We start from the raw sequence: 14356 nt of genomic DNA on the forward strand, positions 1-14356 counted from the left end.
ATGGGGCAAGGTCACCAGAGCAAGGAAGTAGACAACAGATAAGAGATATGAGAACTTTTTTTTTTTTTTTTAGTAAAAGAATCTCTTCCAACAGCTATTAAGCACAAACTTTGATTTTCAGCTACATTCTAAGTCTCAAGCATGCAGAGTTACATTGAAGTACAACATGTTTACTATATTCAAGTTCAAACAAAAAGGCAGGCTGGGTCACTCCAGGGCAGCTGGAAATTTTTTTAGAAAACATTCATATTCATCACGAGTGTCACCACAGAGTTGTGGGAATGATAAAAATCCACATATTCTCATTTTCAGGCTTGGCTACTCTGTTGCTATTGGTGTGCACTTCTTTATAAGATAAATGATGGGTAATTTCATTAATGGTGATGCCAGTAAGCACCACACTGTCCTAACATTTAGAATGCAATCATAGAATTTAGAGCTGAAAGGGTCCTTAGAGGTCATCTTGTTCAACTTCTTCTGTTTATCGATGAATAATAAGGCTCAGAGAAATTAAGAGGATGAGAAGCCATTTACCAAACACCTATCAGTACAAGTCACTTCCACATACATTAGGGCTTGCTCAGCTAGTAAGGTCAGAGCTAGAATATAAGAGCCCAAGTCCTGACTTCTACAATATTCCCTGTTCACTAAACCATTCTGTCTTCTAAATAGATGACAATGACTGATTCTTAAAGGGGTAATGCTTCAGGAAAAAGGACGTTCAAAACCAGAAAGGACAATATGCCACCAAATGTTTCCTGGAAGACAACCCTGCATCAAAACCAGAGATGATAGAAGACTCAGTGACAAATGACTGTGCCATGAGGATGCAGAGCAAGGAAGCAAGGTGGAGGAGGGAAAAATGTCTATCTACCCAGCTATATATTCATACCTACATATGCATGTCTAGTATTGATCTAAAATGAAATTTATTCAATGAAGAACTCCTCATTCAAACTCAGCAACTATCCCTCAAACTTGTTTATATTCTTTTTGGTTTTGAATAATTATGACCAAGAAAAGTAGCCTTTTATGATTTTATGTTTTTGTATTAATAGTATGTTCAAGCACATACTTAAGCATGAGAATGCTAACTCCCATCAACTGATTTCACATGGTAAATTCAACAATCTAGGGATGTTACTCAGTAATTCTAGGATACTGATTTCATTAAAATCTTGGGTCTTGCTTTGCTTTTTTAAAGAAAAATAAAATCCTTTTCCTTCCTACCTTACTCCAATAAGACCCCTGAACAAAAGGGCCCCAACTTCTCCTCCTCACCTCTGAAACTCTCCATAACAAACTCTATCAAAGCTAGGAATGGGTAAAGGCAGTTCTCAAAGAAGAGGAAAAATCGTTTTAAAAGGAGAACAGAATGAGGAAATATAAGTAACCTTTCCTGGGTACTTTAGGACAAATAAAAACTGGTACAAGATTTAGGTCTTCTCCATGTCCTGGGTTGGCTTCAAGTCTCACCAGCCCTAACCTGGTTCCAAAAGCAACAGAAAGGGAATGGACTAGGAGACAAGATGTTTGAGTGTTACATCTCTCTTTTACTGAATGCCTAAGACATGCTAGTCCTTGCGCAAACATTTTAAATGCAATCTCTCATTCATTTCTCAAAACAACCCTGTGAAATAAGTACTACTCTCTATCATTTAAGAGATGTAAAAATGGAGGCTCAGAGAGATTAAGTGACCTGTCCTAGGCTGGAGCAAAGGGTCTTGGCATGGCCAAGTCTACCCATCTCTAAAGTCCATTATGCCATGCTGCATCTAAAATCAGTGTTAGAGATGATTAAAATCACTATCCTTATTAATAACAATAATTATTTAACACGTTTCTACTCTGTGACGTCATTGCATTAAACCCTTTATATGCACTAACCCAACCCACTGCCGACAAGTCGATTCTGACTCATGGTAACCCCATAGGGTTTCCAAGGCTCTAAATCTCTACAGAAGCAAACTGCCACATGTCTCTCCTGTGGAGCTGCTGGTGGTTTAGAACTGCCAACCTTTCATTAGCAGCTGATGGCTTTAACCACTGTGCCATCAGAGCTTCTTATATCCACTAGACAATTTAATCCTTGCAACAACCTACTCGGGACTAATACCCCCATTTTATAAAATCAGAAATTGAGGTTCAGGGAGGTAGATGAATTGTTGCAAGTCATGTTTTTAAAAGAAGGTTTGAACTAGGTCTGCATCATTCTGGAATCCACATTACCAACCACTTTGCTAGTGATTATTAACCTTTATGAGACCTCAGACCCCTTTCTGAATCTAATAAAAGCTACAGATGTTCACCTCTTAAAGACAAATATTTACTCCAGAGTTGCACATTTGGGCCAGATAATTCTATCTTTTGAGTTGCTACCATGTATATTGTAGGATGCTTAGCAGAATTCGCAGCCTCTACCTCTACTTAAGAGCTGGTAATATGCACATTCCTCCTCAACCCATTATGACAACCAAAAAATATCATCAGACTTTGGCAAATGTCCTCTGGAGGACAAAATCACCCTGGATTGAGAACCACTGATTTACATAAAAATTTTTTCATTCACTTTCTTTGGTTTCACGGGACCTCTGAAGCATATCCAGGATTTGCCAGGGAGTCCACTGAGTCTGTAGTTTAGCTCCTGCAGTGTTCAAAGATGCCTGGGTACTACCTCTACCATGATTACTAGTGATACTGCACAGCTTAATCTACCTCTTTGGGCCAATTATTTGTAAGGGGTATTTACTTCTAAAGTTCTAATGAATACAGAGGGGAAAGTAGAAGAGCCAAGGCAAAGGGCTAGCTTCTGTAGAACCTGAGACAAGTATAAGGGAGTGGGTTGGTTTTCCTAGGGGTAGCTGGCTGTGGCCCAAGGCTAGTCCCCATTAGGCCAGGGTACAAGAGGATTAATCATGACCAGATGTTGGCTCCTGACTGTGTATTTCTAACTAGGCCCTCAGCAAGGCCTCTTGGGAAATTATCAACACCTAGAGTACAAACTCTAAACCCTGGCTTCAGACTGAAGAGCAGAATTTGCCTGGAGTGGAGTGGGACTCCACGCAAGATGGCACCTGATAGAGGGAGGAGATTGTCCTCAGCAAATCCTTCGCAAGGCCTTAAATCACTCATTGACTATATTTGCCTACTATTCTTTGCAAAATAAATAAATAAATAAAAATTCCTACCCTAGAAAAGAATTTTCATTCCAGGTTAAAATAATTTTAATTTCATGTAAAAACAACAGCAATGAGAGGAAAAGAATAAATCAAGATTTTAAAGTACAACTTTTAAAACAAAAGAGTAGGGGAAGAACACTGGTAAGACTGGAATCACGTAAAGTCTTGTCTTGAAGAGTACCTACGTTAGCAAATTTTTAACATCATTGATCCTAAGAAAATCTGAACCTATACTTGTGACATACTTCCCTCTTCCTTCTGTCCTAAATGTCTTTTGGATTCCTGTTCACCTGTTGAATATCTACTTATCCTTCAAAGGAAGGCTCAGCGATTAGCTTCCTTTCATGGATTTTTCTCCAGGCAGAATTAATTGCTCCAACATCTTAACAACTATGGCATTTTTCACATTTGTCTATCATAGCTCATATTATAGTACAGCTGGTCATATGCTTCATTTACTATAAAATCATTTTAAGTTTTTGGTTTATTATATATTTTCTGAATCCCTGTTGATGTTCAAGAAGTGCTTGCTAAATTGAGTTACCTGAATCTTTCACTCACATGCTTTGAACCTAGTATAAGTTTCATCTACAATAAATAAATCGTTTAATTTATAAATTGTAACTATAAGAGATTAGTTAATGCCAGGCTTGTTTGGATATGTCTGCACATGTTCAGAAAACTTACATATTTTTAAAAGTAAAACTTGATTATTTTCTGTGTACTGACCACATATCCACTTGTTCAGCTATTATAAAAATTTTAATTTATTTGTCCAATTCTGCTCTCCCCTTAGGAATCTCACACCATTTCTATTTCAAACCAGTGAAGTCCCTGCAACATTTCATTTATTCAATAATGCTTCAAAGATGCCTTTTCTGGGTAACTGAAAGATCCTTTTTTTAAAGCATCAAAACCTACATAATCAAAGCCATTTTGATATAATGTCTACAAATGTATTATAATCTTTTTCATAAAAAACTCCTTCTGGAAAAATGCAGGGTATAAATTAATATATTGGAACCTCTAGACTTTACTGAATCTTATAATTTCTGCTGGGAGAAAAGTTTGAGAAACACTGACTTGGAGTCATCAGGAGTATTCACTGGCCCCCTATGAGGTAATACCATTTTGTGTCTGCTTCTCACTTTTTCTGTCCTCTTTCATTTCATTTTCCTCCCCCCTCTTCCTATCTCCTTTCTGATTTTCTCCTTTTAATCTACTTTGGCCTAGAAAACCAAATATTAAAGGTTTTTTTTTTTTTTTTTAAGATTGTCTTAGAAATGAATTACAAGCAGATTAGAATCTCCGAGCCCTTTTAAACTCATTAAAATTACTATTATTATTTTATTTGGCCTTTTTTTTTTTTAACATATGGACTGTTCTCTTGTTTGTACTAAGAGTGCTCAAAGTCTGGTCACTAGAAAACTGGACCCAAGTAGAATGCAAGAACAAAACTCTGACCACAGCATGAACTTAGCAGATATGTATAGCCTCCAAGTACCCATAATGAAGATGAATACAGCTTTTCAGTGTCAAGGTATTATTTTCAGAGCCAAAATATCTTCATAATGGTATACCAACTTTTGCAGATTATAACTTTCTTTTTGATTAAAATTACCAACTCAGATTTCTGCAGGCCCAATGAGGCAATAATGTAGTCCAAAACATATATCATAACAACATAGAGTTTCAAATTTCTATTCAGCAACGGTGCAAATTTATCTCTTATTTACATTTCCATGCATGAGATAAAAATGCAAAAAATGATAAAGATAGGCAAAAAAAAAAAAAAACAACGATAAAAGCTGGCACTGGGAGATTTTCAAAGTCACATTATATCCCATCTTTTATAAAATAATAACTACTATAGAAAATTCATAAATGATAAACCTAACCATATGAATTAACATATACTAACAGTTTTTGCTGTTTTTTGTTTTTTTAAGGAACTGGTTAAAAATAAATGGCATAATTGTTAAGTAGCTTCCTCATGTTTAAGTTAGTAATTTCTTTTTTAGGATAAAATTCTTATTGGGCATCAAATAATTGTGAATTTTTCCTGGCAAAGTTCCTGCTTTTAGTTGTCCCTAAATGTATCACATCTTTGTGGTTTGCTTCTAATAGTTGAGGAGGTTACAATGGAGCTATTTACACACCCAGAATGTACAGTACTCTTATCAGAGGAAAAAGCCTGGGAGACAACTGGCTATGGGTAACGATCCTCAAGGTTCTCCCACCAGTAGGAAACATTATCAATTTTAAGAAAAATGGATAGTTGAAGAAATCATTTAACATTAGTGTTCCTTAAAAAGCTGTCCCTTTTATCTCCCTTTGAATTCATTAATTATAGATCCACCACATGATTTATAGATACCGGCAGAGATGGAGGTAGAAATTACTCACATTGGGAACTCCTACTGGACTACTGTTAAACAGCTTACCCAGACTGTTAAACAGCTTGGATGCTATTAAATGTTCCATATTACCAAGAGATACGGAGATTCAAGATCAAGCAGCATGTTCCCAGAAATTTTAGAGCTGGGGATAATCTCTTGAAAGTGAACTTGCCAAGAAATCACATTTGAGTCACTTGTAAATATTGACATTGCTTGTATTAGTTAAAATTCTTTTTTCTACCCATTATTAAATGGTTCAGATTATGAAATTCTGCACCTTTTGGAGGGAGTATACCAAATTTCCTAAGCACACAAGAACTGAATTATTTAAATTATGTCTATTTCATATTCTGAGTACATGCATTTGCAATTAGCTATGTCAGGCATTTTTTTTTTTTCATTGAATTTCATCATCATCAAGTGCTTTTTATTAAGCACAAACCTGGCTAATTAATTTTCTAGAGAATAACAGGTATTTTAAAATTCATTCTCTCTATTTAAGATCCCTTAAATAACTTACTTGATCAATGACATTTTTTTCTTTAGCAAAAAGTGCTTTTAAATTTTAATTTTTACCTTACTATTTCAAAGTTTCTATAGTTCACATTCCACTCCCAAAGTCAGTGTATTAAAATAAAAAGTGTTATTTATAAGTAGTACAACATACTTCATGGAAACTTTACCTATAGTGTGTTAGTTAATATCCTAATTAAAAAAAAAAAAAACACTATACCAGCTATATATTTTTCCAAGTTATTATTTTTTTAATGAAGAAAAATACACAGTTTAAATGAGTAAAATCAATAGATGTAAAATGCATTTTTTCTTTAAAATATTCAATTTATAGAGTACATCAAAAGGAAAGCAAGAAAAAGCCACCAATGTCAGAATCTGAAATGTTTACTAAATGAAGATGAAAATATCTAAGGTCTTCAAGTTGATCATCAAGACTTGTATTTCTGCTTCTCTGGAGAAAAAAAAAAAGTAATTTCTATGTGAATTTGGGGAAAGCGGAGAGTTTTTCTCAAGTTATTTTTTCCTAACTGCAAGGAAGACAATATACCTTTCTATTTAACAACAACAAAAAAAAACCTTTATTTTAAATCCCAGTCACAAAAGAGAAATTTTAGACAATCATTCTCACCAACATTATAATTTCATTCCAATCATAATTCTCAGTTCCTATACTTATTTTTTTTATATACTTATTTTTTTTTTTATACTTTTTTTTTTTTTTATACTTATATGTAGGGTATTTCGGTTCTAGAACCAATTACACTGTACTCCAGGGGAAAATGCCTAGGAAGAATGGCAAAAACAAAGATGAAACTACAGACATCTGATGCATGTCAACGTTTAAGCATGTCCAGATCAATATTCTGAGAAGCTGGAATGCTCAAGCACAGCGACAATTCCAAGGATGGTGCAGGACTGGGCAGCGTTTCCATCCGTTGTACATGGAGTCGCTACAAGTCGGAACCAATTTGATGGCACCTGATAACAACAACATTCTGAGAAGCAGTGATCTGGCTGCTCTGCAATGTTGCCAGTGGTCACTTTGCACATTGAGGGCACAGCTAAAAATGATGCTTCACAGGGGCCTACTCACAGCTCCCTATCCAAAAACAGCTAGAAGGACGGGTGTTGTGGCCTGATGGAAGGAAAGAAGTCTGGGCCTTACTTCTTAATGCGAAGACTGGAATTTAAACGTTGCTGTCGTTAGCTGCTGTCGAGTCAGCTCTGACTCGTGGTGACCGTATGTATAACGAGAATAAAACGTTGCCTGGTCCTGCACCGTCTTCATGACAGTCGGTGCCTTCGAGTTCCTCGTTGAGGCTGTTGTGTCATGCCATCTCACTGGGGGTTTCCTTTGCTTCTGCTGATCTTCTACTTTACCAAATATGATGTGCTTTTCTAAGGATTAGCCTTTCTTTCCTGATGACATGTTCACTCCAAAGTAAGCAAGACAAAGTTTCACCATCCTCACTTCTAATGGGCATTCTGGTTTTATTTCTCCTAAGAATGATTTATCTGTTCTTCTTATAGTCAGTATTCCTTGCCAAAATCACAATTCAAATGCATCAATTCTTCTTTTATCTTCTTTTTTCATTACCCAGGTTTCACAAGCATATGAGGTGATTAAATATTAAAATGAGACTAAGCATTGGATAATTCTGAACTGAGTAAAAAATATTTTTCAGTTTGCCGTTAGAGTGAGTCGGGGGCTCCCTTCCGAGTGTGAATTCTGGAGTAGCTGGATGCTCTTATTTTCAGATAGAGATTTACATCTCTATTAGAAACAACTCAAATAGATGAAATGATATAAAACAGTGGCCTGAGAGGTAAGGGGAAAAACAACTACAATAAGAGGCTCTCACTTATAGTCACAGCCATTCAGGGATTTTACATCTGGCAAGAAGCAGTCTATTTTTTGTTTACACCAATAGGAGCTCCCAGGAGAGTATAACACACAGAATCCACAGGACGAACTTGGCCAGACTTTTCAAAGTAGTTTAGTTTTCAAAAATCCACCTTCCCTAAAGGGAAAAAATACCTTGAGAACCAATTAGTGGTATGAGGGGCCAGAAGAAAAAGATTGAGCTCCAGTAGAAAGATTATTTTGTTGATTTCGGTAAAAACCTAGGGCCAGACGCTAAGCTGGATGTTCTCAATGCTTATCTCCTCTTTGCTCCAGGGACACTGCAGTCTGTTACATTTGTATCTTCTGAACGGGGACAGGAACAAAGTCTCAAAACAATTTTTGTAAAACATAATCCTGAATCATAGAACAGGTGGCAATTTTCTAAGGAGCAACAGTGGCTTATTGGAAGAGCAGAAAGAGAATAAAAAAAATACTCCCCCTTCTCCCTTCCGCCCCAGCTGATCAGATTTCTTTGTGAGCAAAGCTCAGGCCTTTTCCCTTTTACACTGTAAAAGGTAAACAAGACAAATGGATAATAAACATTCACAACAAGGCTAAATCCATGATTGATAACCTCTTCCTGTTTAAGATCAGCTACAAATATGCCGTCCAGTGGTTTTTAATGGTGTGATCATCTGACTCAGCAGACCAGTGTCAGGAAAGAAATTTACATAAATGGGAAGTGAAATCTTTCTGCAAGCAACAGGACAGAAACTGCTTAGGTAAGGAGAGGCTCACTTACACAAACATATACATACATATTAAACCCGCTTGTCAGATATCTGCTTGAGCTTAAGTTATTGCCCATAAAAAAGCTAAGACGTTTGCTTTTAATTTCCAAAAAGTCATCTCAGTTTTAATTTTACTTGGAATAAATTCTGCAAATAGAGCTGTCACTAGGAAGAAGAGGATTAACAACAAGCTGAAATTCACAAATATAACCAAGGACCCATCCACAATCATACATATTTAGGGGGCATGGCTAAGGATGAAAAAAAACAACACCAGGCTGACAGTCCTTGCACTAGAGGAATGTGAATGGATAATATGAAAAGGTCTTCATTGCAGTTGAGTGTAGTATAGGCTCTGGAGTCAAACTGCCTGGATTTAAATTGTGGTTCAATCAATTCACAGCTATTTGGCTATAGAAGAGTCACTAACCACTACAATCTGGTAAATATAATTTGATAAAATGGCATGATAATAATACTGTTACAATGTGAATGTGAATACTATTACAATGTAAAGTAAGAGAACCCATGTAAAACACTTATTGTGGGATCTGGCATATACTAAGCATTCAATAAATTTTCATTGTTGTTGGTCGTGGTGCTATTATTACTATTGCTATTATTTCTCTCTGCTCCTGGTTTTGTATTTCAGAACAGACTGGGAAAAAAAGAGGAGTGTGGCTGATTGAATGACTGGCACTATTTCTTCACCTTTTCTCTGCCTCCACACCCTTGCCACGGCCTCACTGTGGGTAAAGTACATCTTCCCACTATTTGAGGTTCGAGTCAGCCATGTGGCTTGCTTTGGCCAATGGTCCGTGTAGAAAGTGACAGTGTTCCAAGCCAGGTCTTACGAGGCTTTACCCATTTCTATTGGCCCTCTGGTACTTCAGTACTGGCATGAGAAGAACATGCTTAGCTAGTCTGCTGCTTCAAGGAGTAGGCGAAACACATGGGATAGATGGAGATCTGTAGACCTACAGTGTGATAAAGAGCCTCCCTAGCTGCCCTGCAGAGGCATGAGGGAGATAAAGGCATATTGATATATGTTACTGAAATTGTGTGATTATTTACTATGCAACAAAAACTACCTGATAAAAAGGAGTGAAATTAAAGAGTTGTATATCCACAACACATTCCTTATTACCCAAGGAAACAGACATTCCTCAATATCTAGGTTTGAAACAAAAATGGCATGAAAAGCGCAGGAAGACAAATGCTTCTACAAAGCCAGAATTCTAGAAGCAGAGGTGCTGCGAAGTCTACACTGGCTTCTTGGCTTTTGCTTGGGAGATTACGCACATTATTGATATCAAGATTATTTAAAAATAGCTAACATTTACTTGAATCTTATCACAGGCATTATACTGATTAGTGCTTTAATCACTTTACATGTATTAATTTATTCGATCCTTAGAATCTTATAAATTAGGTGCTATTTATCCTACCCATTTTACAGATAAGGGACACAGCAGGTCAAGTTCCTTGCACAAGTTTGCTTACAGAGAGCAAGTGGTGGAGCTAGTTTGAACACAGGCAATCCAGTTCCAACAAAGCCTGAGGCCTTTGTTATGTTAATAGCTAGAATCACATTGCCCATCTCAGTGTGAAAGGGCAGAATCTTTTTCTTTCTTTTTTTCTGGAAATGTATAAGCTTCTCCAAATATTCAAAGGCAAATATGCATTCCCGATACCATGATTATCTTCAAGTGTAAAAAATGTGATAAATGACCTTTAATTTACACTACAATCACTCTCAGGCTCCACTGAGCTTTGATTCTCACATGCACAATTTGTTGCCTTTAAGTTTACTTGTTTTTAGTTTTGTTTTTCTCATTGTGTACTCTTAGATTCAACTCTGTTGGGCAACAAACTTGGAGAAATTCTAACAGAAGGAATGTAAAAAAATAAATATTAATCATGATAGGTTTTCAGAACTATCTCGAAGGATATAAAAATACCCTCTTATGGTAAGAAAACAGCCAATTGTTGCCCACCTCTGTTCACGCATGCATTTCCTGCATCTGGCAGAAAGGCCTCAGTGGTCTAAAGCCTTCAGATATATTCTCCATCCAGTCCTCAAGTCCAAAAGTCGCCTCTCTAAATACCTGCAAACATCATTCCTACCTACCTTAAAAGCAGCACCTCCATGGATGATGGATTTGATAAAAATCCCCAAGTCTGTTCCAGTTTCTCTGGACTTGTTTCCTTTCAAGCTCACTCCAAGACCCGCAGAGCCTGAATCATTCAGGGGGATCTCGAAGGTGAGCTGCTCTGTTGTTTCCAGGGAGAGTGCATAGCAGTCAGGTTCCCCTTTCTGTTGGGGAAAATGCACAAGAAAAAAAGTGAAGGACAAAATGCAGATTAATGTCTCACACTCTCAGATTGCCAAACCCAGATGGAAGCAGCCAGACAGGATGGTTGGACCTTCAACAGTAGGCAGGCAAAGGCTAGTCTTCTTTCTCTGTAAGGGGCCACCACCACATCTATGGAATGGGGAAAAGCTATGAGGGAATAATATTTGCTTGCGGTCAAATATTATTTGCTTGTGGTCAACAGAGAAGATCATTTGACAAGGCAGAGACACACAATTTGACATATCCCTTATGCATTTGGCAAATCACTAGAGTATTCTGAATAATTAAAACAGCTGGACATTAGACTTGAGGAATCTTAAGTACTAGAAGAGACCTGCTACGGGTTGAATTCTGTCCTCCAAAAAGATATGTTGAAGTCCTAACTCCTATACCTTTGAATGTGACCTTGTTTGGGAAAATAGAGTTTTTCTTTTGTTATCTTTCCTGTCAAATGAGTGGTGTCTTATGAAAAGGGAGTGACACACAGGGGGAAGACAGACACCATGTGTCAAGGGAGGCAGATGCAACTATAAGCAGCAAAGGGATGCCAAGGATTGCCAGCAAGCACTAGAAGCTGAGAAAGAGAGAGATAGAGAGAGAGTGAGAGAGAGAGAGAAGGAAGAACCCTACCAAAGCCCTGAATTTAGACTTCTAGCATCCAGAACCATGAGAAAATGAATTTCTGTTCTTTAAAGCCCCCCACATTGTGATATTTTTGTTTTGGCAGCCCTAGGAAACTAAGACAAGGTCTTAGGGATAATATAGTTTCAACACTTTCATTTTACAAATGAATAAACACAGCTTAGTGAAGAAACATGTTTAAATTGGGGGAAATATTTGGCTTCCATAATTTCGATAATATTTACCACAGAAGCAATGCTATTCGTAAAGACTGTCTAAAGGGCCGTGAGTACTTAAAAAAATATAATTTTCTTTTAAACTTATAGAAATAAGATTTGTAATGGATATCACTGAATTAAACTTCAGTTTGTCAAAAACTCATGCTTTAAGCCTGTATCTTTGGAGAGTATAACTCACTGACATTCAGTTTTTTTAACCTAAACAAAATGATTATGCATAAGAAATATTCATGTCCTGTTTGACAAATGACACCTAGCCATAAGCATAGCTGCTATTCTTGAAGAAAAAAAAAAAAAAAAAAAAGCAGAGAACGGTAGCAAAAGGCACCTTTAGGGAGAAGTATATGGTTGATCATATTTGGCCCCAGTGTTTTCAAATATCCAGCAGGGGGAATAGAAAAGTGCTGTTCACATGACCATCTCTGTAGGTGCCCCTTCAGCATCCCTCACAGGCAGGCAGAAATGTAAGGCTCTGCCTAGGCATGCAGCTGAAACATTTGAAAATAAGATATCCCTGGAAACCATCAACTCATTCTAGGCCAGGAGTTCCTTCCTCTCTATAATTTCGTCTAGGGCCTCTCAGCTTAAGGTCATTTCGAGGGGGCTCTTATGTAAAATTATGCATTCAAAAAATTGCTGTGAGTGTCTGAATGTCAGTCACAAAATAACTGTAAAATCAAAAGTCACACAAGACTCATAATTAAAACAGGATTAAGGGGTCTGATCATAGCTGATCCGCTGACATGGGGTTTTCAATCTCTATCAAAATAGAGGAAACCCACGTTTAACTTTTAAGGGAAGAGTTCCTTCGTTTAATTTTATTATAAATGAAGTGAGCTACAAAGATTCTGACAACAAGTTGTTTCAAAGAAATGAAACTTTCCTAATTTAATAAACCTATCACAGGTTAGCTCTTTTAACTAACTCATCATATTACTATCTCAGAAACAAATCCTATTATCTGATTCAAACTAGCCATCTTTATTCAGTAGAATACCAGAATTAAATACTAAGCGTAAACTATTAGCCTCCATTTTTGTCTTCGAAAATGCCTGATTTAGAACTCATAACATTTCATAATCATTATGTTTCCAGGTCTCTGTGATTTGGTTAACTTCAGTCTAATAAAGTTCTACTGAATTAAAGTGTAAATTAAAGAACATCTGTTCTTTCTATAAGCTTGTGAATACCACTTTAAGATAAAAACTAGAAAGCTTCTCTGGTTTATCTAACAGAAACAAAATGACACAAGGACGAGTTTTGTTTGAATAATATCTCCAAACTACTTTATTCTATAATCAAATCTGTCTTCTTTTGGAAACTGTGTTTAACTCTCAATAGGATTGATAACCAATACTTGCACTAACACCTTTCATTTCTAACACAGATGGTGGAAACAAAATAGACAGCATTATGGTTATTTTTTTTCTTTTGAAATGTAAAATAATCAACCACAAATAAAAATAAACTATTGGCTAACATTGAGTGGTGCTGTTCTAAGTGCTTTATATAGTAATACATTTACTACCCATAATAGTCCTATTAGGTTTAAGATCATGCCCATTTTACAGGTGAGGAAACTGAAGCACACAGCAAAGTAATATGCTGTGAATCCACACAATTTGCCAGGGGTGGAGCTTTGCGGAGCCTAAGCAGTGTGGCTGCTGTGCCAGGCTCTCACTGGGTATACTGCAGTGTGTCTCTGTGTCTCAGCTTCGGTAAGCCACTGTGACTTGACCTGGTCACAAGAAATTCAAGACAGCTTCCTACAATAACAGCAGGACATCATGCAATTTTATATTCTCCACCCAACTTCAGGGATGTTTTATATCTTTCTTATGCTATATCAGGCTCAAGCAATAATTAGTGGTGTCTAATTACAGCAAACTTCCCAATGGAGAAGGAAGCCATTACAGTAGTTAAACATAGCCATTTCCTCTGTGAAAAATAAATGTTCTTTTACCTAATGTATAAAAAAATCAATACACTGAATGCCTCCTTCCAATAATCTTGGTTCAACTGGCAACTCTGAAAATTAAACTCAAATCTTGCCAGGCAACATTCTGTAGCAAGATGGAAAGGGATATAAAGTACTCACAATGCCTGAAATGCAGGACTTTGGTCATAGGATGAGCTGAAGACAGTGGCACTTCAGACCCTGGGCCCTCCCTGGCTTCCTGTCTTTTAGACAGGAGCACTTTCTACACTCTGTCAACATTTTTCCTTACTTTTTCCAACACAGATACCCAGAGGACAAAACATTCAAAGAGGCAAGGCTGGTATGGTAGGGAAACTCCTGAGAATTTCATTGTTTTGTCTTTTCATTATTTTTTATTTTTCACCTCTAGAGGCCATGTTTCTATATACAAAGCCTCTTAGGTTCCTAGAGCCATGCCCGGGATGGATGC

The 14356-nt window shown here is 36.9% G+C and overlaps 1 protein-coding gene across 4 annotated transcripts in view; it reads right to left on the reverse strand.

Moving 5' to 3' along the window:
• PARD3B (par-3 family cell polarity regulator beta) overlaps window positions 1–14356 on the reverse strand; it is a 1162629-nt gene that overhangs the window by 456556 nt on the left and 691717 nt on the right. For 3 of the 4 annotated variants that reach the window (XM_003406117.3, XM_003406114.3, XM_003406116.3), the window contains exon 11: window positions 10863–11048. The exons of the other annotated variant lie outside the window; for it this stretch is intronic. In XM_003406117.3, coding sequence (XP_003406165.2) covers window positions 10863–11048 — 186 coding nt within the window. The remainder of the gene's footprint in view (window positions 1–10862; window positions 11049–14356) is intronic. 4 annotated transcript variants of the gene reach the window in all.

Source organism: Loxodonta africana, chromosome 6 (assembly GCF_030014295.1).
Source record: "Loxodonta africana isolate mLoxAfr1 chromosome 6, mLoxAfr1.hap2, whole genome shotgun sequence".
Lineage (NCBI taxonomy): Eukaryota > Metazoa > Chordata > Mammalia > Proboscidea > Elephantidae > Loxodonta > Loxodonta africana.